Consider the following 27,409-nt stretch of genomic DNA (forward strand, 5'->3'; position numbering starts at 1 on the left):
CATTCTGCGGCGCATGCGCCCCGCGGCGGCTGCCAGGGGTTGGTCACGTCACGACTCCCAAGAAGGCGCATGCGCGGGGGCGCGGCCGGGCCTGAGCAGTGAGCAGCAGCAGGAGCCCGCGGCGCCTCGAGCCCGAGCCCGCGGCGGACCATGTTGTGGTTCCGCGGCGCCATCCCGGCCGCCATCGCCGCCGCCAAGCAGCGCAGCTCCGTCTTCGTCGTGTTCGTGGCAGGTAGGCCTGGCGGCGCGCCCCGTCGCCCCGCAGATGACGTAGCGTCCCCCCTCCCCCCCCACATACATCCTCCCGGCCGGGCCGGTCCCGCGGGGGCTGGTTTGTTTATCCCCGAAAACGCCGCCTCCCCCCGCGGTTGTAAACAGTGGCCAGAAACCCCGGGCCTGGTGTCGTGAGGCCTGGCAGCAGCGGCGAGCCGTGACTGGGCTGAAGCCGGCTTGGCTTGGCTTGGCTTGGCTTGGCTTTTCCGCCCCCCACCCTTTCGCAAATTTTGGGGGGCCGTTCCTGAGTGCACACTGCCAGACAGGATGCATTAACTAGTGTACAGCCCTGCTGTTTGGACTCTCTGGGAAACCCACATTTGAATAATAATCTGATTTGAATAACGTGAATAATAATAATCTGGGCCACTTATCTAGGGCTGGAGGGGAGGGGGGTTGTATTTTGTTTGAGGTATTTTAGGTGAACAGAAAAATGTAGGTAGCTGCAGCCTGTCAGTTGGTTTATGGACGGAGCTGTGCGGCTTGTGAGGGGGTTGCTTAACTGGCATTGGTTTAAAATACTTGCTAGGTGAGAACAGTTTTGTTAAGGGTTAGAGCCCTATTTATTCAGTTATTTAAGGGTTGGTTTTTTTTTTTAAATCTTTTTTTTTTTTTTTTAATTATCTGGGGTGTTGTTCCTCCTTTGCAAGCAAAGATGGCCACATCCAGCAGGGTGGGGGAGAAGAGAGAAAGGAACCAGGAAAGAAAAAGGGAGAAAGAAATGAAAAAGGAGTAAGAAGAGAGAGAAGGATAAGGGCTAGGTCATGTGAGTACGCAGGTGACTTATAAACCCAGTCTTTGCCCTGAACAGTGTGCTGCAGCTGGTAAAATTGATCTGGGATAAAATTTTTCAGTAGCTAGAATGCTGGGGATCTTGATTCTGTAGCTGACTCTAGGAGCAGGTTTCCTGCCTGCTGTAAATAGAGCACTTTCAGTGCAGGATCGTTTGCAAGAGGAGTCTTAGTCTTGTCCCAGAAGTCAATATTTTGGGAAAAGTTTCATAACTTAAGAAGAATCAAGTGACTTTATTTACTAATTTAAAACATTACTCCTTTTAACAGTTCAAGTGGGCTTGCTTTAAACCTCCAGTCTTATGGATTGGACTCCAGTGTGAAGGAGAAATGTGCGCTGCACCTTATTAACAAAGGACAAATTCAGGAGGGAATAGTTGAAAACTATGTATGCAGCTTTCCTTGCTCACATAAACATGGATGGGTGTTGATAAGCCAGTGGTATATTCGTAGTTGTGTATGGTTGTATTATTGCAGGCACTTCGTTGCTGTATTGCAAGTGTCCTGATTTATTTATTTTTTTTCTAAGATTCCTTTGCAGAGAAGAATGGTGCAGGTCCTTCTGCTCTTTCAGATCACTTCTCAGGCACGAACTATATCTCTTGAGTCCAAGTGTGTTGCTTAGAACAATTATCCTGGGGCTGACCTGATCAGAAGGCAGTTTCATGTGTTTAAGCTAGTAGAGAAGATGGAGGAACATAAGATACTCATTGAATTCAGTGGTGCTCAACCTACAGTTCATGAGTCGAATCTAGCCCCGTGATTTGACTAGATCTGACCCAGGGCACAGAGGATCAGAAGCAAGCAGCTTGGCCCAGTTCATCTCTTTGCCTGTCCTGCACAGTGCTGCTGATTCCTTGCACAGCCTGGAAGTAATCTCTCTTCCTCCTCCCCTCCCCCCTCACACTGGCAGCCACCTGCTTCTCCCCTCCCTTACTGGCCATAGCCTGTCACTAAAAGATTGAGCTCCACTGGTCTAGGTCCTACATTTGAAAAGAGGATTGGCAATGACTGTATTTAAGGACCTTGGATACCTCAGTGATAGTAGAAAAATAAAGTCTTAGCAGTAGCTGTCACAAACCTACCCACGGGTGAGCACCAGAGCCCCAAATTTATCTCTGCTGTGCTGCTATTTCCACAGGCAATTGGTAAGGAGGCAAACAACAAAAAGGTTTATTACGTAGGATGAAAGAGTTATACAAGCAAAACCAAATATGCCAGGGATCAGGACCCCCTGGCACACATGCCAACATGGCACACGAGGCCATTTTGCTAGGCATGCCATGGCAGGTCCGGGCTTGGGGCAGCTGCTGCCAGCCACGGAGCCAGGGTTGCCCCCCACAAGTGGCTAGTAGTCTGCACGCCTTGCTGCAAGCAGCCTGAGCTCTGTGGCTGGCAGCAGCTACTCAAAGCTTGGGCCGGTTGCAGGGGCAGTGCTAGTCTCTTCCTAGTGCGGGGGGCTCAGGGAGGACTGTGCTATGGGCAGGAGCAGGTGCGCTTAGGTGTGTGGGGTGGGTGGGTAAAGGCACTGGAGGGTTGACTATGAGGAGGGCCCTCCCGAGCTTGTCTAGCACCACCCCTGTCTACCAGGCTCCAGAGTCCCCGCCAGGCTTTGTGCCAGCAGTGGCTGCATGCACCCCTTGGATGGACAGTGGGGGAGAGGCGGGAGGCAGTGCAATCCTGGACTCCTCCCACACTGTCAGCTCTGAGGTGCACATGCAGTCACTGCCAGTGTTCCTTACGCCTGGCACCAACTCCGTGCTGACGTCAACTGCCACACATGCCTTGGGGTGCAGGACTGGGGATGAGCTTGGGCAGTGCATGCATGCAGGCTTCTGGGTGGACGGTAGTGGAGGTTCTGGGGTTGGAGCTGCCTCAGCCTTTCTCCTTCCCTGTGCCACAGGGCACGTGTTTCAGTCGGCACCAGTTCCTTGCTGGTGGCAACTGCATGCACACCTCAGAGCAGATGGTGGGGTGCACAGGGCTGGTGCTCAGGGAGCTATGGCTACCCCATAATTTGCCTGAGGCTGCCACCCCTCCAGCACTGCCCAGGGAGTGCTGCACCTTTGTGGGCTCAGCTGCACAGGGCGGGCGGCAGCTGTGCCGAGAGGGTTGGCTATAAGGGGACTAAGGCAAATTTTGGGGTGGCCATATCCCTTCCCCCCCCCAGCGCTGCCCCCGTAGCTGGCTGATGGGCGGCCTCCAGGCCAGAGCTGTGCTGCAGCCCATGAGCCAGCTCCCTGGGGAAGCACAAGTGCTACAGTGGGCCTGTGGCATAGTCTGGTCAGACTTTGTCCTGCAGCCCAGTAGACAAGCCACGTGCATGTGTGTCTGGTTCTGTGTACGTGTACACGTGTGTTCTGTACATTTCTGTCTGTATGTGTGTGGTTCTGTGTGTGTGCATGCGTGCACTTGTGTCTGGTTCTGGGTGTGCGTGCAAGGGTGTCTGTTATGTGTGTGGTTCTGTGTCCACACACATGCACATGTCTGGTTCTCTCTTCCCTTCTTTTTTCCCTTCTTCCTCTTTCTCTTTCTTTTTGTTTCTTTCTTTTTGTCTCTTTCTTTCTCCTTTCTGTCTCCTTTCAGAATATGGTAGTATATGAAGTTTTATTTATTGTCACCAGGTTTAGAATTTTTAGAAAACCACATATTTACTGTACAAGTTTATCAGGGGTGACCACCAGGATCTGGGGGAACATCTGTTCACCAGAGCGCCCCATGGGATGACGAGGTCGAAGGGTCACAAACTCCTGCAAGACCGTTTCAGGCTGGACATAAGGAAGACTTTCTTTACTGTGTGAGCCCCCAAGGTCTGGAACAGTCTGCCAGCGGAGGTGGTTCAAGCGCCTACATTGAACACCTTCAGGAGTAAATTGGATGCTTATCTTGCTGGGATCCTATGACCCCAGCTGACTTCCTGCCCTTTGGGCAGGGGGCTGGACTCGATGATCTCCCGAGGTCCCTTCCAGCCCTAATGTCTATGAAAATCTATGAAAAAAAGAAAAAAATAAGTAGCATTTATGATTATTAAGTACATTAATATGCAGTGCATCCAGTCATGTACCCCTGGCCTGGTTTTGTTTTTCTGGCATGCCAGCACTCTGGCTCCTTACAAGGTAGACGTTGCAGTTTTTTTGGCACCCAAGCCAAAAACGTTGCCTACCCCTGAACTATACTTTTGGAGACATAAAGGCAAAACAAGCAGTTTCTTACCTTCTCATCTGCCTACAGCTTAACCCTTCTGAGAAACCTACCAATATTTTTAGAGATAAGTCATACTGCTCATTCTAATTGCCCTGGCAACTGGGGCCTCCAACCCTTCCCCCAGCTTGGGAAAAATCAAAAAATTAAGTGAACAGCCAGCTGCCCAAATTACTTCCAGCCAGCATTCTCCTGAGTCACCAAAGTGCTCCAGAGGGTTCTTGTCTCTGTGGAAGGCCTCTCTCATGGGAAGGCCTTTTTTCTCTGTTACGGAGTTGATTTCCCCATCGCAGGCAGACAGTGTCTTGGGTGCGTGCTAAATCCCTCACTTGATTATTTTCCAGTAAGATCAGGAAACTACAAAAGTACATTTGTATCCAATATCATAATATATACCGATATGAAAATGACTAAACTGAATCCAGCTTCAGTCTAGCTGCGAATAGAGACTAAACACCAAAAGAGTAAATGTAATTTAGGAAACCATCCATGCATCCCACAGTTAATTGTGAAGGCATCTTTGTTTTGGGCTGTATCTGTTTCAGTGGCAATTTTTTTTTAACAGTTTGTCATGCATACTTTAGGCCAGCAGTCTACTCTAAGGTAGTTTGACGACGTTATCATAAAAAGTATTGGTCCGTGCTGGTCAGAGAAGGCATTTTAGAACCATGGTATCGGCAAGAAACCACATTTAAACGTTCACATTACTTCCACAGTTTTACTAGCTTCCTTTATAGAAAAGAAATGTAGTAAAAAGAAGCTAAAGTAGAAACCATTTTTTAAATTCCAGAATGGAAATTGTAACGGATAATTCTTAGTTCAGTAACTTAAACCATACTAGAACTAGAAATCAATTGTCCATTCCCATTTTAAAAGCTTTGATTTTTCTTGCACCTCCTGAACAGGCAACAGAAAACAAAGGACCAAACCAAACAAAGGACCACATTTTCTTCCCACTGGTTCTAGAAAATGTATGTTTGAGAAAGATGTGAATATTACTATTTCTCCTTTGTAGGGCTGGAGTGTTGTGGTAACCCTAATGGTCTAGGAAATATACAAGAAGTGAGGATTTTTGTGATGCCTCTTATTGAACCAGTTGAATAGCGGGGAGAGCTGTTAGACCAGCTTTTGTCTGTCTTGAGCCCCAAAAGCTTGTCCAAGAGCTCTTCCTGCTGTGTAGCTGGTCCAATAAAAAGTATTACAAAAATGTCTTGCCTCTCTTCTGTCTCAGACTTTATCTTGCTCTCTTCATCCCTTTCTTATGAGCTTAACCACTTCAGTTTCCTCAACCCTGTTTTCTTGAAACAATAGTCGTAAATAATTACTTTTTTAGTTTAAAAAGTTTAACAATAACTCAAACACAGCAGCTGTCACTTTTAAGTAAGTAAATTGTGCAGTTGATGTGATGTTGTAATGTAAGGAACAGAACTCCCAGTTTTAAAGGACTGTAAGTAACATGCTGCTGCAACCTAGATAACTTGGCTTTACATGTTAAATAATTGGATTAGAGACTCCTACAGAAAACCAGTTCAGGAAAGTATCTGTTGTGAACCAGAACATTACTCAGTGGGATTGCATAACTGCTATCATGCTGAACTGCTGTATAACTATAAGCAGATTCTGCAGGATCTCGTGGGTTTGGATTTGTTTCATCTTTTGTTGGAATTAATTCCTCTGAAGCTAATCCTTCATTTGATGTGAAACTCACTCTTGCTGTTGTTTTCTGTACCTCCAGCAGGCTTTACAGAATGTGGTCTTGACAGAATATGCTTACATTTCTATGCTTGACTTGACATGGCACTATCATTATAAGTCCACTTTTTTTAGAGACTGGTAATCTTTTTGTAAACAATACCACTTAAATTTATCATCTTTCTTGCCTGAGAGGGCATTTTTTAGAGGGGAAATGATAGCTAGCGTTAAGATTAGGTAGCTAAAGTAGTTGTCTCTTGGACAAAATCTTGTGGAACTATACTACTTAATTTCTGGTAAATAAATATGAGTAATTTCAAGGGAAAAAACAGTATTTTCTCCATGCTTTATATACAGTAAAATCAATCTAAAACAGAACATATAAAAGCAGGAAACCTGCTCAAGCCAGAAAAAGTCTAGTCCCAGCATGCTTTATGAGGAATTAATACATATTTTGTATACATTAGCTATCTAAATGGAAAATGGAAAGGAAATTTGGAGGCCACGTGTAGAATTATCCTGTATATCCTGGAACGTAAATACCTCCTTTGTTTGCGTGTGCATGCATGTTACGAGGAGGAAGTTAGTACTTGGGTTAGGCTGGGCTAGGATGTTGAGAGAAATAGAAATAGTAGAGCAGAGAAGCTGGTATATGGCAGACTCTGAGTAGGGAGCAGAGGGGATGCAAAGACAAAACTGTTTTAGTTTGAACTTTTTCCTGGTTTCTTGTGATTTCATCTTAGATAGGTTTCATTGTACAATGAAGTTAGTGGGATAGGAGCCAACAATTTAATAGAATGCTCTAAACTATCCTTGGTGGAGAAATTCAGGCAATCTCTTGTCTTTACAAAAATAATGTCACAGAATTTTTACTCTGAATGAAGAGCCAGTGGGACTCTTAAGATCTTTGCCAGAAGGTGAGCAGAGAGAAAGAACAATAGTGGAGTTGTTTAAGGATGAAAAGTGGAAGTAATCCACCCAGAACTGAAAGCTGTAGTTCCCAGCAAAGCTAGATATTCAGTACCTGTAAAGCTGTGGCTGCTTGTCATACTACACTTGATAGTCATGTGTAGTTTTATACAGAATTGAGATTATGGATTGTATAGGATGATTTGGATAGGAATGATTCTGCCTCAGGCAGGTTGGACTAGATCACCTCTAGCCCTACATTTCTATGATTTTCTGATTTCAAGTGCAGATTTTTCTGTTTTTTTGGCTCCTTAGTTATTGTAAGTCAAATAGAAAGTAACCTCCAACGTGTGTTTTAATTCAGCTTTATCATGTGTGTCTTAAAGGCCTGCTGAACACCAGAAGAAATGAGAAATTTAGTTTTAGGATATAGTGAATTCCTTATTTCTTAAGAGCCACTAAGTATTGGTTTATTTTATTATAAAGGAGTCGGGAATCAACACATTTAACCTATTTGACTAAGGGTGCATCAGTAAAGATTTTTTGGGGCCAGTAATGATGGCCGATTATTGACCAGCCGTATTGACTGGTACCAGTCCAATTGCTGATATGCAGCCCAGCAGCTTGGAGAGCAGTGTCCAGCTGGTAAATCGGTGGGAGGGCGGAGAGCAGTATCAAAGTCCCTGCAGTGAGGGAGGGAGTGGGGCAGAGGCAGGGTAGGTACTGCTCAGCCAGCGTGGAGCCAGGTGCAGGACATAGCCAGCAGCTCATATGGGGGCAAGGGGGTGGTTCCCGCCACTGTACTTGCCCTTGAGGGAGGCATGGGGGGTCAGGATGGGCTACCGCTGCAAGTTCAGGGTTGGGGCTACTCCAGCTTCTTCATAGTTGCTGTGCTTGAGCCAAGTGGGGTGGGCAGAGGCAGTGCTGGGAGGGGTACAGTGAATTTTGGGGTGGCTCTAGCCCCCCCAGCCCCACTCCCAGTGTTGCTGCCACCCACCCCATCCAGCCCAAGTACAGCTGCTGGGAAGAGGCTGGAACAGCTCCGCCCCTGAGTGCGCAATGGCAGGCTATTCTTGCCCCCCAGACAAATCCAGTGGTGCACACCCCCACCCCTCCCCATGTCTTCCCTGGGAGTGCGTGCAGTGGCGGGACCCACCCACCCTCCCGCACCCTGCAGATGAGCCCCTGGCTATGTCCCACGCCTGTCCCTGTTCTGGCTGCACAGCACCTGCTCCGGTCCCATTCCCTCCCTCACTCGGGGATGGGGGTGGGGGGGGGGGAGACTCAATCTGTTCCTCCCCATGCCCCTTTTGCGCAACAGACTTACTAGCTGGATGCTGCTCTGCAAGCTGCCAGGCTGCACTCCTGGCCCCGTGCATACTGTTGCTGTGCGCATGAAGCGGCATTTATCGGCAGCATTATCGGCCACATCAGACAAAATCAGACAAAATAAGCCGATTATTGATAATGTCAATTTTCCCCTTATTGGTGCCGATACAGTATGGACCGATATAGTGGGGTACCTCTATATTTGACAGTTCATGCCAATTCTTGAGAAGCTAAATGGTCTGCCTGTTATCGGGAATATTTAAGTTTCCTGCAGTCCTTGCCTATAACGGAAAATGCATACATCCTTCCTCTCTGTGGATCTTTGTATTTATTAAGCAAGCTAAAGAGGAGCAGTCACTATTTGAGCCATACCAGTGCTGTGATCATCTGCTATAGAAATACTGAAGTGATGTTTTTCCCATCTTGGAAACCAAAGAGCTAGCTCCGACAGACAGGGGTCTCAAGATATTTTTAGCAATCTGGAACTCTGTTGCGTAGATTTTTAATTCGCTTTTTAACTGGATGTTTTATAGTGCAATACTCATTTTATATATTTGTGTGGGTGGTGGGGGTTAGAAGTTTCAAGACACAATTATTCAGTAGGAAATATTAGATAAACTTTACTTCTGAAATAGGAAAGGATTATATAAACAACAATACACATGACTTAGCAATTTAATTTAAATTATGGTCACAGACCTTAAAATAAGTACAATGAGATGTTTATATAATACAGGTTTTCCATTTTTTCATTTGTGAATTCCCATCTTAATATGAGTGTATTGTTGATAACCTCATGAGTCATGACCAATTTGTGATCTCACAAAATTACTTTGGGAACCACAGCATTCGTTTACCAGAGGAAGTTAATGTTAAGCAAGTATTTAGGTATTTTTAGCAGTTTAATAGGATAAGCATGTGTCCTTTCTGGGAGGTGGAAAGGAATCATTTTGCAGCCTGATTCATGCATCTAAATATTTTGAAACAAGGAAGAGGAGCCAGCATTGTGAGATCAAATGGCTCTTAGGAAACTAGCAGCCTCTGGGCACCTATACACAAACAGCGGGACTGCCCCAACGCACTGGAATTACAGCGCGTTAATTACATTAATCAAGTCTGCTGGAGCAAGGTAATTACTGCACTCCAGCAGACTCCAGCGTCTTGTTTTTGCAGACTCAAGTGACTCCAGCATTCAACGAGCTTTAGTTAAAGCGCTCTCACCGCCATTTTTAAGCGTGGGGACGCTAATGCGCGAGATGCTCTGGGAGCTTTAATTAGAGCACTTCTCAGAGCCACTCTAGTTAGTGCCCCTCCCCCCCACTCCTAGAGCATGTGTATAAATGCCTTCTGTCCCTAAACTGTACACTGGTGTCAAAGGAGAACAAGATAGATATTTCTAGGTCAACTAATTGTATAGCTCCTTGTGTTTACAAGGAGAAATATTGTTATATCATTTTTGCATTACACCTGCTATCAGTAGCACTTGAGATGAATAACATGGTGAATAAAATAGTCCCAGTGCTAACTAGGAAAATTGTGTTAACTAATGTGATGGGTACCATATTTTCTCACATGCAACACTTGCCTCTTCTCCCAAAACTAGCTGCTGGAAATTGGAGTGTACATTTTATATGCAGGGAATACAGTAGTATCAAGTTCTGCTATTTATTAGTTGAAACTGAAAATAAAATCTGCAGAGATCCACAGGGACCAAACCGGTGAGCAGGCTTGGCTCTCAGTAAAATTGTGACTGATTTTTACCACAAGAGAAGAGCTTTTTTCTTTGTTGTGCCTTTCAGAAACAACATTTGTATTATAATCTGGGACATGTTGCATGCAAAAAAGATGGTACTACATGGTGAAAACCCAGTACATAAAAGTTTGCAGTTCTTGTACATCAGCAGGCTGGGATAAATACTGGAAAAGGAGAGTATAAATTGTATCTCAGCCTGGGAACGTTCTGACATGTTTTTTTACTGGGATTTTTCTATTTATTGCTGAAGCAATTTAGTAAGGAAGAAGCTGTTGCTCATATCCACTTTCAAAAAGCCAAGAGGTTCATAGCAGGGTGGATTCAGTTTAAATCATGACTGAAGTCATTGGTCAGGAAGCCTCAATTTAATCCGTTTTCTACAAAAGGCACATTCTTGTTGTTTGATATCCTTTCTTCATTTAACTTCTTAACACTTAGCACTTTAGAGAGAGGTAAGGGCTTGACTCTGAGTACACAAACTTGCAGAGAGCTAAGAGAGCTGATACGTAAGTAATCAGTCAGGTCTGTTATCTTTCCTTTTCATATATTGCTGTTAACAAGGACATTCTCTCTGGAGACACACATCCATGTTTTTTTGAGAACTGAAACTAAGCATCACAGAGATGCTTAAGGGGATCTTCTGCTGAGCACTGAGTCCTATTGGGTAGAATGGTTTTCTTCACTCTTTACTGATCTATAAAGGAGCCTCTGGGAACCCCATAAAATTGGGCCCCTAGTATAGGCCATGGCCTGTTGTGACGTGTTTATAGAACTTTTCTACAAAGGTTATATGAATGTATTGTCTCAGATAGTGTATATAATTAGCAGTTATAATCCCTATTCCATGATGATATCTCTGAGCTTTAACATATCTTACATTAAAGCTATCTTTATATAGGGTGTTTTTTTTAATCATCTTAGCCAAAAAATCTGATTTAAATAAAAAAATCCAGTTTTTTAATTTAAAAAACATGATTTTTATCCACCCAGTTCCTAGCTAGAAAATGTCTTTTTGCTCAGGGTGTTGCTGATTTGGGATCAGGAAGGAATTTGTCTTTTATCTCAGATCAGCGAGGATGCCTGTCCCTTTCCTATGAGGCATGGTCTTTTTTTTTTCCCCCTAAGGACTTCTGAGCATATATTGAGAAGCTACTTCTCTATCATTGCAGTGAGAAGACACTGAGAGTGCCCTCATTTACCCTGCTTTTTACTAGGGCATGATGAACAGAGTTCTTAGGGTTTCGGGCGTTGTCCCTTGTAGTTGTAGGAGTGTTTGGAGTGGCAGTGTTGGGGATTCTTTATGTAACTGGTAGCCTACAAACACAGGGTCTCCTGGGCCACTGAATCCAGTGCCCTTTCTAAGCCTATGTTCCTAAACACACTTGCCTCAGTGTAAGGATGATGCTTCTGAGCAGCGTGTTGTTTTGAGTTCATCTTACTGAGTGTAGATGATTTTAATCTTTTCCCTTAGTAATTAAAACAAAAACAAAAACTGTTCTGAAACTGGCTGTGATGGGGACAATACCATACTGCATGTGTGTACTTGATTCCTACTTAATTTTGAAGCCCTGCCTGTGAGCAGCTCCTAGTGTCTGTCTCTGACCCAAGGTATGTCATTCTGCCCCACAGCTTTATGTTCGCACCCCTGTGAAAGTATTTTCTCTCAAACCAAAAAAGAAAAAAACCTCAATGGATTTACTCCAGATTTTCTAGAATTAGTTAATTAATTTATCATTAAAAATGAGACTTTCCCAGTGGGTAATTTTCAGGGTTAGAATATTGTAGTCTTCTGTAAGCAAGAATTTAGAATCAGAGTTACTTCTGATTAGCAGCAGTGCTTTATGAGTACTGTATTTGCTGTCTGCTAATATCAGTACTGCTCAACCTCCTGGCCACAGGCTGGATGAGTAGCGCAGGGCTGATTCCCACGCTGCCTCTGCTTGGCCCCTGAATGCCTGGGATCAGGTACTGCACTGCCTGTGCCCAGGTTGGGCCCTATCTGGCTTGCTGGGCTCCCTCTGGAGCCAGAAATTTGGCAGCAGTCTTGAGCACCCAGGTGCCAGAGGCATCAAAACAGAAGTTTCTTTCATTAGCTATAATGAATTTGTCTTCTGTTGCAGTAATTGCAATGTAGATCTCTGTGCATACTACACACACAATGATTATCGTACTATATTAGATTTGCTAGGTTCTGGGAGGAAGATGGGGTGGTAAATTGCCTGTTCTAAACTATAGCAAAAGTATTTAAATAAATAAGACTCGTTTTTTGATGAACAGTTTGGCAAGCTAATAGAGTCTTTGCCAAATATAATAATTGACTTTAAGCAAATTGGTACAGACTACTTGCTTTAAAATGCTTCAGGACTCTTTAATGCACATGTAAAACGTCTTAGTGATTGGATACATCTTCTGCTATATCCCATATTTCGCAGAATACAGATTACATTTTCAAGGTTGGTATGAAATATTAAAATAACTTCCATGCGTCTCTTCCCCCTAAAAATTACTGGGTGTTTTACTAATATATATTGCATTTTAGGCTTTTTGGTTGTTTCTGACCGGTTTGAGTTCTGTAGTTTAAATTCTTCAAGCAAATCTCAAATCACTTGGAATATCAACTTTAGTTTATGAAGTTTGCAGTCCCTTTCAAATCCAGACAGTTCTGGGAGTATCATAACAAAACTTGCAGTTTGTTGCGTGTTTTAACTTTCTATGTGTATTATGTCTTGTAGGTGATGATGAACAATCTACACAAATGGCTGCTAGTTGGGGGGATGAGAAGGTGACTGAAGCAGCCTCGGAGGGTTTTGTTGCTATTAAAATTCATACCAAAAGGTTTGATCAGATTCTAATACTTTACATTTTGTAGAGTCTTTTTCAGTCATTTAATAACAACAAGAAGAAGAATACCTAGTTTTTTAAGACCATACCCCTGATTTGGAGATAGCCCTCCTTGCTTCAGAACAGAGGTTGGCATTCTAGGACTGGATCTGGCCTGCTGAACCATTGGGTCTGGCCTGCGAATGTTGGGCTTTGGGGGCAGGCACTCTCTTTTTGCCACTGTGGGCAAGTCCTAGCATCCGTCTCTAACCCAAGGTGGCCTGCAGTCAGAAAATTACTACCGCTGCTGTAAAACAATGGCTCCTGACCTTTTTGAACCAACAGATGACTTTGTGAGACATTTTGAGAGCAAATTTATCATCAAACAGTAATTGAAAAGAGCTGGGGAAAGATGGGTGCTGAGGTTAATGGATCACTTAGAGACTCGCAGGCCACTGGTGGTCTACAGGCCATTGTTTGGGAATAACTAACTGCTCCAAAACTTTCTAAGTGATCTCAGTAGTTTTGATGCAGCTGTAGGCTGAAAAAAAAGTAGATTATGAAAGTTTTTCTTCACCTTTGTATAGAATATCATAGTTACATTTCTAATGCTGTATTTTTAGCACCAGCCAAATCAAGGTGAGATTGATGCTTTTTCTCTTTTTGAAAGTGTAGAGCCATAATGAAATCAAAAAAATTAGACACAATGCAAGTACTCCAGAATTGTCAAGTAGAAAACTACTTGGGAAATTTGCATTACTCTCAGAAACTAATATTCTCATTGTCCCAACAGAAGAACCCAGAACAGAAGTGGCCCACTATGGTGATTATAGGGACACAGTACAAAGATACACGGGTGTTTCGTTAGTTACGTTGGTCATAAAAGTAGCATCGTTTTTTGTGCCACCTGTTGACTCTAGTCAAGACGTCTGTTACTTTACAGCACTCGGTGGGTTTTATGTAAATTTCATGAGATATAAGCAGTCAGTAAGTTGGATGTGTGCTGTCAGAGATCCAAAACCAGTTGTGGCTCACTCTGTTGTGCTCAACATTTTTTCTCTAAACCATCTAATGTGGACTTCATTCCTGGCTGAAGTAGTCAGTATAGCAGTAATTCCTGGATGTTTCTGAAGCATCAATCAGAAAGTGTAATATAAGTTCACTGTCAGTAATGTATCAGGTATTTAAATAGTGCTGTGTGCAGTGGTAGTGTGTCACTTAGTTTGTGATGTGATAAAAGAGCTTGTTAACTCTTTAATCTAGGATGTAAACCATGTTCCCTGCTGAACATCTCTTTTTGTTTTGTACAGTGAAGCATGTCTGCAGTTTTCACAGATCTGTATCCTTTTAAAATAAGTTCACGTTATATTTGACTACTACTGTATAACTACTGATTGGCAGGGCAAGGTGGAACCTTAGCACCTGACTGGGTCAGAGAGTTATAGACTTTTGTAGGAAAAAAGATGGTATGAATAGACTATATATATAGCATAACCTTTTGCGAGCCCAAGCTCACTTCATCATATGTTGTAAAAGGACTGCTGATTATGCTATAAGGTGTCATTCTACCCTGCCTTCTGCCTGATTTCAGATTAACACAGCTAGCTAACGGCTCATTATGTGATATACCATCCATCAGTTATTCAGATGAATCTACATAATTGAGTGTGTATAGATCATTCTATGCTTGGCCTCTTCCTTACACTCCTCCTCTGAGGCATGTTCTACTTGATGTTTTTTAAGACAGGAAGCTGGGCTAGATTGTCATTTCTCTGACCACATGTGACTGTTACTATGTTCCTGTATATCAACCGCATAATGTCCCTAAACAGAAGATTCCTTCTTTTTTTTTTTAACTTTATTAAAAATAAGCCAGTCGCAGCCACAAAAAACTATGTATGGTAATGTGTACTAGTACTGATGATTAGCTTTTAAATATGAAACTTGAAATTATCAATTTGAATGTGCCGTGGAGGATGAGAGGAACAAAAGAAGTTGGACTTGGGCTGAATTTGCTTTCATTTACAGAGATGTAAATTCAGAGGACCTCTGTTATGCATAATAAAGAGCATACTGTTTAAAACTCAAGCAGTCCTTCATGGTAGAGATGTACAAGACCAGCTCTCAGTATTGTATAATAACACTTAATGTTTCTTTTTATTTGATTGGTCTTTCTACATCATGACTAAAATCCAACTAAATGTTAGTATTACGTTGGGTATGCTGCATCCTCTGCTGGCTGGTTATTTGCAGAAAGGATTTCTTTGTGGTTAACACTAAACCATAAATTAGTTTTTGTTTTGGTTCTCCCCTCCCGCCCCAGCAAGAAACAATCAGGTTTTCTGTCATGTCCATACATAATCTCGTACTTTTGCTTGGGGACGTTTATGAATTCTTTCACAAACATTGATTCAAAGATATGCTTGATAACTCCCTCCTAAATGTTGTGTTAGAGAATATTCAAATTTAAATCACTTCAGAAACCGAGTAGGAAGACTGGACTGTTTCATAATTGTATGTATACCTTATTTTCCTTTTTTGGTTTACTTCTACATCTTTCCTTTAAATTTGCTGCTTAAACTACGTCCCATGTATTGGCCTTTACAAATTACCATTCAGATCCTGTAGTGTGTGTTCCATCCAGTTTCTTCATAGGAGACAATGGGGTTCCCTTGGAAGTAATTGCTGGCAGCGTCTCTGCTGAGGAGCTTATCACTAGAATCCACAAAGTGAAACAGGTATAAATGCTTATGAATTGGCTTTATTGGTAAGATGCTAACCTAAGGTCTGTGCCTTTCCCCAGTTTAAGATAACAAGGGTCATTGGATTCAAGTGCGTGTCCAGAGTAGCATAAGCTAGCTGTTAGATCCTATCCTTTTTTTGACAATGTTTTTACCCTTTTCACATCATAACACATTTTGAAAGCTGTTTCCGTTATGTAAAACAATTTCAAAGAGGAATCTATCTACCTAAGAGTGGCGCAAGATGGATAGATGTGCTAAATCAGGGGTGCCCAACCACAGGCCAAATATGCATGCTGTGGAGCCAGTGCATCTGGTCTGCAGGGCTCTGCTCAGGTCCATGAATTTGGCAACAGAGGAAGAGTGGCCATTAATATTCTCCCCCCCCACACCATTCTCTGCATGACTGTTGGAATGCAAGTTACGTGCCCCGCTCCCGTGGGGCCAAGCCATGCCTCTCCACCCCTTCTTGTGGGTTTAGGGATGGGCCACGTCCCCTACCCTTCCTCTGGGACTAGGCTATGCCCAATTTCCCACCCCTGTCCCCACCCCTATTAGGGCTGGGCAATGCCTCCTTCCCCTTGCCCTGTTGGGGCCAGGTCACATCCCTGTCCCCTGTGGGGTTGCTTTGGGGCTGGCCTGCCCTACCCTTCCCTCCACTGCACAGGCAGATAGTGCCTGCTGCACTGCCCGAGCACTGGCTGGATCCAGCACACAGATACTGGGCACTGCCAGTCCAGCTCGCTGGGCAAAAAGCTTGGACACCACTATTTTAAAGAAATTTTAGTCCAAGCTATCTCCTAGGCCAGTGGTCTCCAAACTTTTTTGATCGTGCACCCCATCAGTAAAAATTTTTTGAGCACGGACCCTCAATATAGGTATATTTATGTAAATATAAATAGAAGTTCTAATATTTTCTTCCCGCACCCCAGTGGATCATCTTGTGCACACCCCACTTTGGAGACCACTGCCCTAGGCTACTCTGCTAGCTGGGGTCAGAAAACAAAATGGCTTCCAGTATTTGTATCACATTAAGCTTTTAAAAGCGATGCAAGTGATTAGTATTAAACTATGTTATGACAATGAGCATATCCCACCCATGCCTGTATCTTTGTGCCAGTCAGGATAAAAATAATGTGAAGGAATTGATGTAAACATAATACCAGCACTTATTTTTGTATTCTGGTGTTCATGAGTTGCTGTACTTGAGGTGTACAAGACTTGTCTGCCCTCCAGAGAGAAGAAGGGTTGGTGAGGTTTGAGTTTTAAGCCTAAGAAGATAACCAGAATTTTGTTATCCTTTTATTACTGCAGTTGTTTTCTTCTTTCTTAGATGCACACAGTAAAAAATCAAGCGCTGGAAAATGAGAGTCAGTTGTCTGGTCCATGTCCTTCTTTTCAGTCTAATAGCCCTTCAGAAAATGTTTGTTCCAGAGCAGATGAGCTTTGTTCAATGCAACCTGAGACTGTAAGCTCTTCTGCAGGTAATTTTAATAAGCAGGTTTATGAGCGCTACCTAATATACTTTTAAAATATTAATGCTCTGATTTGTTATTTCTTAAAATTAATATAAATGGTCGTAAGACATCGTGGCCTTTGGCTATCACAATGCCCTCAGAGTGCATCTTGCAGAGAGTGCACTGAGCCAAATATCTGCTCTGTAGTATGTAAAATATGATGTTTATAAGGTAACAGTTAAAAATGATGCAAGTATCATATTCATAAAACTTAGGCCCCATTTTGAGGGTCACCAACCTTTCTAGTAATGTATTTTCTTTATATGCTTGGTAAACAATAGTTTGCAACAAAAGATGGCAGAAGCTGGCCAGGATATTAACTAGTGTGACAATGGGGTTTCGTTATAGCTTTTCTGCGATCATAAATTTGACTCCTATTTTTCCCCTTCTGTGCCTTAAAACTTGAAGATAAAGCATGTGCAGATCAGGCGAGTCAGCCTCAAGACACAAGTAGTTCTTCAGATGAGAGAGTGACTGATATTCAGCCTGTGAATGACCTTGCAGTCAAAGTGGAAAGGTTTGTACTTCTTTGGACTTTCCATCTGAATTAATGTGCTTAATACATTTCTTGAATACTAAATGAAGTGAAAGAATCAGTTCCCTTGACTTGCAAATGACACACCTGTTTCTGCAAGGACATACTGTTGGCTCATATTCATCTCATGGTCTAATGTAACCCCCAGGGCTGAGTACAGACAGTCAGAAAGCCTGAGGCTGAATTGATTCAGTCTTTGCAGGTTAGTCTAAGCCAGGGGTTTTCAACCTTTTTTGAGCAGTGGTCGAGGAGCTGGGGAGGGGAGGGTGGCAGCAGTCTCACACAGAGTGGCAGTGCGGGGTGATGGCTGCTGCATTCAAGCTTCTCCCCCCACATCCAGCCAGCTGGGCGGTGCCTGTTAGGCCCACAGTGGCGTGCCACTGCCCTCACCCCACCCCAGCCCTGCTTGTGAGGCAGCAGTGTGGGGTGGTGGCACTCCATCCCCACTCACCCGCACTTACCCCTGAGACCTTTCAGAGTACTCGTGAGGGTACATGTACTGACAACACCTGGTCTAAACTGCACAGATTAAATTGAAACAAGTGAATAGATGCCTACCTTTGACTCAGGAAGTGCAGCCACACTCTGGCTGTGTGTTCACTTCCTTTTCCTGCTGCCCCCGAGGTCTCTGGGATTTGCAATCCAGAGTTACAGCAGCAGGACTCTGCAGGATTCCTCATCACTTACCTTTCCCACTTCCAGGTGCCTCTGGGATTTGTAGTCCACAGTCTCAGCCAGCAGTAAGTTTGGGCAAGGGAAGGGGCATTTTAACCCCCACTTCCTGGCCCCAGACCCCAGCTGGGGGTTGCCTGGGAGGGGGGGACAGTCCCATCGTGCCCGCCCTCCCCCCCCAGGACCTCTTGCTAGCCAGCCCTCACTGCTCCAGCTAGGGAGCAGAGGGGCAGGGCCAGCCTTGCTCTCTGAAGCAGACAGCACAGCTCAGCCCAGGGCTGCAAAATGCTGGGCTGCTGGGGGACTCTGATTTAACTTAAACCAGGAAGGGGTCTGGGACAGAGGTTCCATAAAGCGGTTTGACCCAAATCAGTTAAATCTGATACCACATTCAACCAGGTTTATCTTAAATCAGTTTCAGCCATTTTGAAACTGGTTTATGTGCACTGAGCTTCTGTCCTGTTACAGGTTTAAACCACTTTCTGATCACTTAAACCAGTTTATTTGTAACTCTTGTCCCTAGCCCAGGTCTTTCTCTGCAGTACTGCAGCTCCGCTGTTCGTTCCCCGGACTTAGTGTCATCTGCAAATTTGCTAAGTGTGTACTCAGTCCCAATCTCCAAATCCATTAGTAAAGATATTAAAAAAAATGCTGGACCCAGGACCGACCCCTGGGGAGCCCCAGTTGATACCTCTTCCTAAGTAGACATTGTGCTATTGATGACTAATTGTTGGACGTGATGATTTGGCCAATTTTGCATCCACCTTGGGTTGGATTCAAAACGCCTTATTACGTCTCACTGCGTCAAAGTGGAAATACTTTTGTAGTGGGTGGGACAAGATTACAAAGCTATTCAGTTACCTAATGGGGAATAATAGAAGGAATAATAAAACTGATAACCTTAAAAATATTGGAGATTGGAACTTAATTGGCAAGTTGCCATGTCAGGCAAAATGTATTTTTAAATTCAGTTTGTTGCTACTATGGCCCCACTTTAATACAATTCATGGTTATTCTCGCTTTCCCTCTTTGTAAAATTTTAGATGGTGTTTTATTATCACATCCTTTTAAATGCTAATTCCGTAAAAGCAAAAAATTAAATAAAATGTAAATATTTCAAGCTGTAATTGTAAGTGTATTTGTCTTTTGTTATTTTTTTTTATACAGGCTAACAAAAAAGCTTGAAGAAAGACGAGAAGAGAAAAAGAAAGAGGAAGAACACGTAAAATATAACTAGATTTATCACTTAGCTATGCTTTTCTTTTTTCTTTTGGTTGTGCTTTCATTATCTAACACTTTAAAAAATAATATTCATAATTATATAGAAATCCCACTGTCTTCAAGTGACGCATCTAACATTATTAAGTCAAGTTTCATTCCAGTCTGTAGAAATATTTTGATGTTCCACTAATGCAAGTTATGTTCCCTTCAGAAAGAAATTAAAAAGGAAATTGAACGAAGAAAAACTGGGAAAGAGATGCTGGAGTACAAGAGACGACAAGAAGAAGAATTGACAAAACGAATGTTAGAGGAAAGGAACAGAGAGAAGGCGGAAGAAAAAGCAGCAAGAGAGCGTATAAGACAGCAGATTGCAATGGTAGAGTTTTTTTGTCTTATAAACATGGATAAAGTAATCTCATGATTTGGGTTTATTAAATCTCTGCAAGGACCCTAAGTATCCTGGAAACTTAAGATAGCTGATTCTAGTGCATCTGACCTTATTTTGCTTTTCTGAGCTGGCTTTCAGGTAATAGGGACTATTATTCTTAGGATGTACATTTTAGAAGGATCCAGTGTTTTGATTTGACACAATGTTTTTCTTTTTTTTTTAAATTTCAAAATAAACTACTGTGTTCGCATATGCACTGAACACACTAAACTATATAAGCTCCTTTTCCTGAAATACCAGATAGAAATGGTGTTGGCACATGACATGGGCCAGAACAACTTTTTGGAGTATAAAAATGGGATTGAGCAGCACTAACGTAGTAGATTTTGAATTGATGCTAGTAAAGTTAGAGATATGGTAAATTAAAAGTATTTTGGAGGGGATTTTGTTGAGAGGGGGAACTGGGTAGTTCATACTTCTTGCACTTGACCGTAGGCTCATCAACTAGCCTTTTTATCATTACAAATACATAGATTTACAACCCTGTAATTGTATCTCCTTAACATTTTAAAAAGTAAAATAACAGAGGGTTTTCCCTAAAACTTACCAGAGGTAAAGCTGCTAGAGCTATTGCCCATCAGTTGGTGATCATATTGTACCTTTGTTTCAAATCCATGATTCTTAAATCCCCAGACTTAAAATTAGCTTTGTGTAGGTGGATCCTGCACTGCCTTACTCCTTTCAGGGTCAGTGTTAAAACTTCCGTGTTGGCAAAAAAATACTTAAGCTCTTCAGAAAAAAACCTTTTCTTTTACAGTGCAATATTCAAGACTCTTCTGTTATTTCCCTTTGAAGTCTCTAAAGGCTTGTATTATAACTACTTTGCACATTTGGTTTCTTTAATAACAATAATTTACTATATTGAAAATGCCCTTTCAATTATACCTCTCAATATATTTGTGAGCTGCACTCTTACACGTGTGTTTGCTTTTTCACGCTGAAATTAGGTATACAAAATTGCTGGTAAATCTTGTTATTGACTTAGTTCTACCAAAATTTGTCTTTTACATGCAGAAATTGAATTTAGATTCTGGTATTCAGCAGAAGGTAAATAGCTTTTCAAATAGCAATAAGACACAGAAAAACTTGGCTGTCAGCTTGTTTTTTCTTCTTTATGATCTATTCAAGCCAAATGCATTTGAGTGTTAATTGCAGGTTGTATTAGTTATTTTTTCTTAACACAGAGTATGGTAGAAATCCAGTTTTCTGTTTGGTCCTTTTAAAGGATCGTGCTGAAAGAGCAGCTCGCTTTGCAAAGAATAAAGAAGAAGCAGAAGCTGCCAAGGCTGCAGCTCTCCAAGCTAAGCAGGCTGAAATAGAAGCAAGGAAAGAAGCATCTCAAAAGGAAAGGAGGTGAGTGCCATGTTTTTGGAGACAGAAGAGGAAACTGTATCAGCCACAGCTTGATAGTAGCTTATTGTCACACTGATCCTGTATTTTTCCTGGCTGTCCTTATTGGCCTGCTGTCCTTACTCATTAGTATATAAAATGATAGCAGACTTGCCAAACTTTTTCTTCGAATTCTAGGATCTTCTTCCCTTCCCTGAATTTGCAGCCTAGCAATCCCGTTTGCTGTCTACATTAGTATGTTTCAAGATATTTCCCACATTTGGAGTACTGCTAGTGCACCTTTCATTCTTATTGCTGGGTTGTTTTGCTTACTGTAAGCAGATCTAGATAATACTGTTAAGAAGACAATAGCTTTTTCTCTCTCTACTGGTGCTTGCAACTGCAGTAAGCGTCCTGAAAATGCTTGTGTAAGCATCTTGTCTGGATCCCCAGTTGTGGTAAAGCATGTGTTCTCAGAATTGAATCTAAGAAGAGGAGTAGTGAAAGTTGCATTTTCCTGTCTTCTAAAGCCATGCATAAAGGAGGAAAGGAGGTTCCTTTTACCAGGTGTAATTTAAAGAATATCTTCATGGATTCCACTCTAGCTACTTGTGTCCCACATAGACAAAAACTGAACATGGCTGGTCAAAATAATTCACTGGGCCAGGGACCAGGGCTGTGTTCAGGATGTCCTTGCTTTTCCCCAACCTAGAGTGTGAAGGTTAGGGCAGGCCTAGTTGTCCCTCTGTTCCTTTATACCTTCAAAGGCAATTTGCATTCTTTGGCCACTGGCACAGGTTTATGTAACGGCTCAATGGACCTGATCCGTGATGCAGACAATCACACCTCTTGCCGTGCCACGCGTGCATAGAAGGACGCGTGATTTTCAGAACAGGGGTCAGATCCTGATGGCACCATTGCTACGTGCCTGTGCAGGGGGAGCCTAAGATCCCAGGCTCCTCTGACACCAGCAAGTTGAAATCTGGGTACCCGCAGCCTGACTGAACCAAAGTGGTCTTGGGACCAGGACCAACAATCGGCTGATTTCAGTTCCAGCCCCAGGACTGCACTCAGGCTGGATCAAGACTGGTACAGTCGCAGGGCCAGGATTGTGCCAGTCTTGACTCAGCTTTGATAACCCTGCCACACATTCAGTTTGAGGCATGATGAAAACTGGCAACAAAAATGCTACATGTTTTATGGATATTTTTGTGACTGGCTTATCATTTTGTTGCAGCATTAATTCCTTGAATTACTATTTATGGTGCGATTTAACAGTCTTAGTTATAATGTGTCCAGGGGTCTTTGCTACATACCTCTCTCAAGGCTGTGGATCTCTCCTGAACAGTTACCTGAATTGAAGTAACTTTTATGTATTTGAATTCTACCATGTTGAAATCGTCGAAACACTTGCCAGAGAATGGATGCACTGACTAAATGTGAACTGTCTCCCACAGTGCTATAGCAAGGATTCAGTTCCGTCTCCCAGATGGATCTTCCTTTACTAATCAGTTTCCTTCAGAAGCACACTTGGAAGAAGCTAGGCAATTTGCTGCACAGGTAAAGAGATGTCTTTTTATTTTCAAATTTTCCAAGGAGGCAATCCCAGAACATTTATAATTGTCTGCTGTTGCAGACATCTATCCCTCCTAACAAATTGATTTCTTCAGTGCTGGATTCTCTCTTGGGCAGTTTGCTCTCTCTCATTGTTCAGATGATGGGTTCTTTAGGCTGACTGATATTGAGGATTGCTTGTACGTTTACACGTGCCATTTTGAACACTAACCCTTCTGGACTTTATTAGTAACCTTTCCTGCACCATCTACTACCTGCTTAGTAGGTTGGTATTAACTTTTCCTTAAGAGAATACTTATTGAATAAAATGAATAGTTTAGTTAACAGAAAAATCATAACCTGCCTCTTTGCAGGTAGGGACTGGAATAAATGCCCTTTGAAGCCCTCTCCACCAAATGATTGATGCACTTCTGTATTGAGCTTACTGGGTGCTTATAGGAAAGCAAATGAAGAGACAAATCTTCTGTTTCCTTTTCTGAAAATAAGTTATTACCAATGTAAATATATTGGGAGATGCAAAGAGGTTTCTTGTATCTGAATGGGGGTGGCAGTTGGGACATGTGATTGGGATCAGCTGGAGGGTTTACTTGTGAGGCGGTCTGAGCAGGGAGGCAATGCTGGAGCTCTCAGGCTTTGTGGTACTGTGTAGGGAAGCCTCTTTGGGTGGGTTGGCTATTGTAAACTGCTCTGAGCTCTTTTGGATAGCTTTATATTTATTTTTAGATTTATATCCCACCCTAACTGAGTTGTTCCATTCTCACAGACAGTTGGCAACACTTATGGCAACTTTTCCTTGGCCACAATGTTTCCCAGAAGGGAGTTTACCAAAGAAGATTATGGAAAGAAATTATCAGAGCTAGAGCTTGCACCAAGTGCTTCAGTAGTATTGTTGCCGGCAAGTATTTATATTGTTCAGTTCACACGGCATAGATATTTAATCATGTGTCTTTCATTATAAGTAGTAGACAAGGTAATTTTATGTAGTGTAATTCTGTAGTTCTTGGAGTATTTCTGCCAGTAATTCTTTAAAACTCTTCTTGTTAAGGTTTTAGTCTAATAAAGAAGGATTTTCCCGTTCTATTACTAAGTACAGATGCATTTAAATACCAGAGATAGAGTTGTATGGATACTTGCACTTGTTGTAGGCATGTGTGCCCTTTTGTTTGGGGAGAGACTGAATTTTTACCAAACTTAAGAATATGTTTGGGAATTCAGGAGTCAAAGTGCTGTGAATCTGTGCAGAATTTAGACTTGTGCCCTCAACTTTTTCATGTCAGAAATGACAATTTGTTTGAAAAAGGGAAATGCTAAATGTTCCTGAAGCTCTCAGTTAAATCTCAGATAGACTCGCTCTTAGATACTGGCACAATTACTTACCATTTTGATCTGTACTGAAGGAAAGGAATTAAAAACCTACCACTTCCCAGCATTGGCAATGACACAAGGGGAAGTGTGAGCTCTTCACTGCCTCTTTTGGCTCATGAGCCCCAAAGAGCAGCCTGCTTTTCTGCTGTGCCCCATAAGCTGTTCTTGGACAGTCTTATTCTTAAACTGGCTTCAGTCCTCAGTAGATCTGGTAGGGCTCACCCAGAGGAATGGGTCTGGGAGCAGAAAGGATTGGATTACAGTTTGGGACGACTTGGGACTACAGTGTGGGACAACTAATCAGAAGTGAGTTGCAAAATAAGGTGTTTGGCTCAAAGTAAGCCTGCTTGTATAGTCAGCACCCAGAACTCACATCTAGTGCCTGTTTCATAACGGTGGGATTGGCTATTTGGGTGTTTGCACATAGGTACTGAACAATAGCTTTGCGAAGCTTCAGTCCCTGATTCAGTTCAGTGGAGATTTGGCCCAATTCGGTGGGCAAATCTCCAAAATCGAATTGAAGGACCCTTTAATTTGCCCAAATCAAATTGGAACCCTCCGAATCGATTCGGAAAGATTTGGAGATTTGGACCTAGACACAGCTTTAAATGTGTTTTCTACATACCTCTCGGTAGCAGGGGCTCATGAACACTGTGATGCTGGGGCGCATGGAGTGTCCCACAGAAGCACAGTGCGTTTGGCAGCAGACCCGGAAGTGCACCAGAAGCACTTCCGGGTCCCCTCCGTGGCCCCCCGGCTTGGTGACTGGTGCCTCCTGGGTCTGGGGGGGGGCACCCGGAGTCCCCCTGCAGCCGATCACAGAGTTGGGTGGGTGCAGGGGGCCCCCAGCGCATTCCCTGGCAGACCCGGAAGTGGGTCCCCCTGCACTCCTGTGGGACTCTCCATGTGCCCCAGCATCACAGCGATCATGAGCTGTGCCTGCTATCTCAGGGTATGTAGATTAAACTTTTAAAGCTGTGTCTATGAACCGCTGATTCTCCAAATTGGCATCGAATCTTCAGATTCGGATTCGGCTGAATTGAATTGAGGACAGTGATCTAAATCAATGAATCTAACCTGGCAGTTCATAAAATATCCTTTGCAAATCTCCAGCTCTGCACAGTCTTAATTTTCTGTTCTTTGTTCATGAATAGGCTGGAAGACCAGCAACTTCAGTGGTACAGGCCTCAGGTGGAGACTTTTGGAAGTTCCTGGGCACAATACTTTATCCGCTCATTGCTGTCTGGAGGCTTATTAGCAACTTCATATTCACCAGTCCTCCCCCCTCACAATCTACAGTGAGAACAGCACATCAGCAAGAACATTCAAATCCTTCAGCATCCAGCAGTATGGAGCCAAGCAGGTAACTGCTCCTGACTAGGTTGTTCTGTTGCTAATGGCACCAGCTAAAATTGCCCTCGTCTGGTTCAGTGAACTGTTGGCCCACAATATCACAAGGATGGTGTCAGGGATAGGGCACTGTACTAGAACTCAGAGATTTTTGTTTGTTTTTTGGCTCAGTCAGTGCTGTCCTGTTGGGCAAGTCTGGTGCACCATCGTGCTTTTGGGCCCCTGTTGTAAAAGGGGAATAGTACTGCGCTGTTCATGATTGAGCTACTTGTCAGTATGCATGGATGAGTTTCATTTGATCCACTACTTTGGAGGTCAACGTGCTTTTCAAGAAGAAATGAACTATGTGAAACAGTAAGGTGTCTGCTGGGAGATAACACAGTTGCCAGACTGGCAGGGGATTTCATTACTGTAGCCCAGCCATCAGACAGGTTCTTGATGCCTTGAGCTTTGGTGCTGTGCTGTGATTATTCTTGCATTAGTAGCTAAGAACTGTTATGTTTTGTTTCTTAGTCAGCTCTGGGGAAACGCATCTTCTCTGAGTGGTGTGTAAAGAATAAAAGACCTGGAAGGATTAGCAGTAGGACCCCTACAACCTTTCTCAGAGTAACCAGTTGCTAATAAAAGCATGCTCTTCTCCTCTCTTTTTCCAGTCATCTTGTCCAATCTTCTCAAGCTGTGATTATACAGGAATATTACATGTACCATACATTATTCTAATTTGTTCTGGAGCTCCAAGAAGTAGAGAGCAGGCGGTCTTGAGTATCTGGACAGAGTCAGGGAGAACTCCAGATCAGATTTGCTTCTTATGGCTGGGTGGTGGTTTTGCTCCTATGGAAGCCCTCACTTCCACCTGTTACAGATGTAGGATCTGTGTGACTCCTTAAATCGTGATTTTTATTTATTTTCTAGCACAGTTGAGCCGTTTTCTCTAGGAAAGCACTAGATGCTCTGATTGGGACAAAATGATGCAAGCCATTTTTGGTGGGAGACATGTTTGACAGAGTAAATGCAGTTACTGCCAAGGAAATTGTTCATAACTTGTATTTCCTTTTCTATCTAGGCAAGCAGTTAGGAAACGAGTGCTGGAAAAGCGTGGGGAGGACTTTAAAAAAGAAGGCAAAATATATAGATTGAGGACTCAAGATGATGGAGAAGATGAAAACAATACTTGGAATGGAAATTCAACCCAGCAAATGTAGTTTTGAGTAATGGTGCAATAATCATTGGGTTTGTTTTGTTTTTTCCTTATTTGATTTAAGCAAACTAAAATTTCTGCTGGAGACATAAGGCTTGTATCTTAAACTGACTCAGCCACACTACTTCTATTCTTGCCATGGGATATGAAGTTGCCTAAATCAAAAAACAAGAGGTGTAGCTGTCTGCTACAATACTGCATATGGTAACAGTTGCTACAGGCTCAGAGGATTGAGAATTTCCATCAGCTTTCAGTATTCCGTAATTATTAGCCCTACAGTCATCTGAAGGCACTTTTATCTATGAATATTCTGCTATATAAATCTAAAGCCCAGCCATTGATATAAAGTTCTTGGTAGGTCAGTGAATGAGTGAGTAAATTGAGCGCATCAGAAGCATTATTAGCAAATCAGATTAACTAATTTATGTTTAACTTTCTTGCTTCTGCAACTGCAAGCACAACCTTGTAGTTTTTAATTCTCAAGCACTCAATAAAATGTTTTTCAAAAAAAACCCGACTCTAACATTTCTCATGGAGACCTTACAGATGCTGTTCCTTTTCAGCTGCACTAAACAGTTCCCTTTGTTGTAAAACTAAACTTAACCCTTTGGCTCTTGTGTAGGGTGGATGGTTATATATGCAGATTGCAGCTGCTCCAGCATGGTAGTATTTCAGGACTAACTTTTTTAC

General features: G+C 42.8%; 1 protein-coding gene across 1 annotated transcript; it reads left to right on the forward strand.

The window, feature by feature from the left end:
- Positions 1-65: 65 nt before the first annotated feature.
- Positions 66-27,233, forward strand: UBXN4 (UBX domain protein 4). Its single transcript, XM_019554326.1, has 13 exons — positions 66-232; positions 12,681-12,783; positions 14,079-14,107; positions 15,388-15,506; positions 16,843-16,993; positions 17,435-17,543; positions 19,401-19,455; positions 19,666-19,830; positions 21,128-21,255; positions 22,689-22,791; positions 23,570-23,701; positions 25,326-25,534; positions 26,585-27,233. Exons 1-13 carry the CDS (start codon positions 151-153, stop codon positions 26,721-26,723), a joined length of 1,524 nt encoding a protein of 507 aa, XP_019409871.1. The 5' UTR covers positions 66-150; the 3' UTR covers positions 26,724-27,233.
- The last annotated feature ends 176 nt before the right edge of the window (positions 27,234-27,409 follow it).

The sequence above is a fragment of the Crocodylus porosus genome, unplaced genomic scaffold (assembly GCF_001723895.1).
Source record: "Crocodylus porosus isolate Cpor-Errol unplaced genomic scaffold, CroPor_comp1, whole genome shotgun sequence".
In the NCBI taxonomy this organism is placed as follows: domain Eukaryota; kingdom Metazoa; phylum Chordata; order Crocodylia; family Crocodylidae; genus Crocodylus; species Crocodylus porosus.

Excerpts from the sequence above, each read along its gene's own strand:
- UBXN4 (XM_019554326.1), top strand. The coding sequence starts at position 151 with ATGTTGTGGTTCCGCGGCGCCATCCCGGCCGCCATCGCCGCCGCCAAG. Across the intron at positions 16,994-17,434 it reads GACTGTAAGCTCTTCTGCAG|ATAAAGCATGTGCAGATCAG; the intron begins GTAATTTTAATA and ends TAAAACTTGAAG. Across the intron at positions 25,535-26,584 it reads AGCAGTATGGAGCCAAGCAG|GCAAGCAGTTAGGAAACGAG; the intron begins GTAACTGCTCCT and ends TTTTCTATCTAG.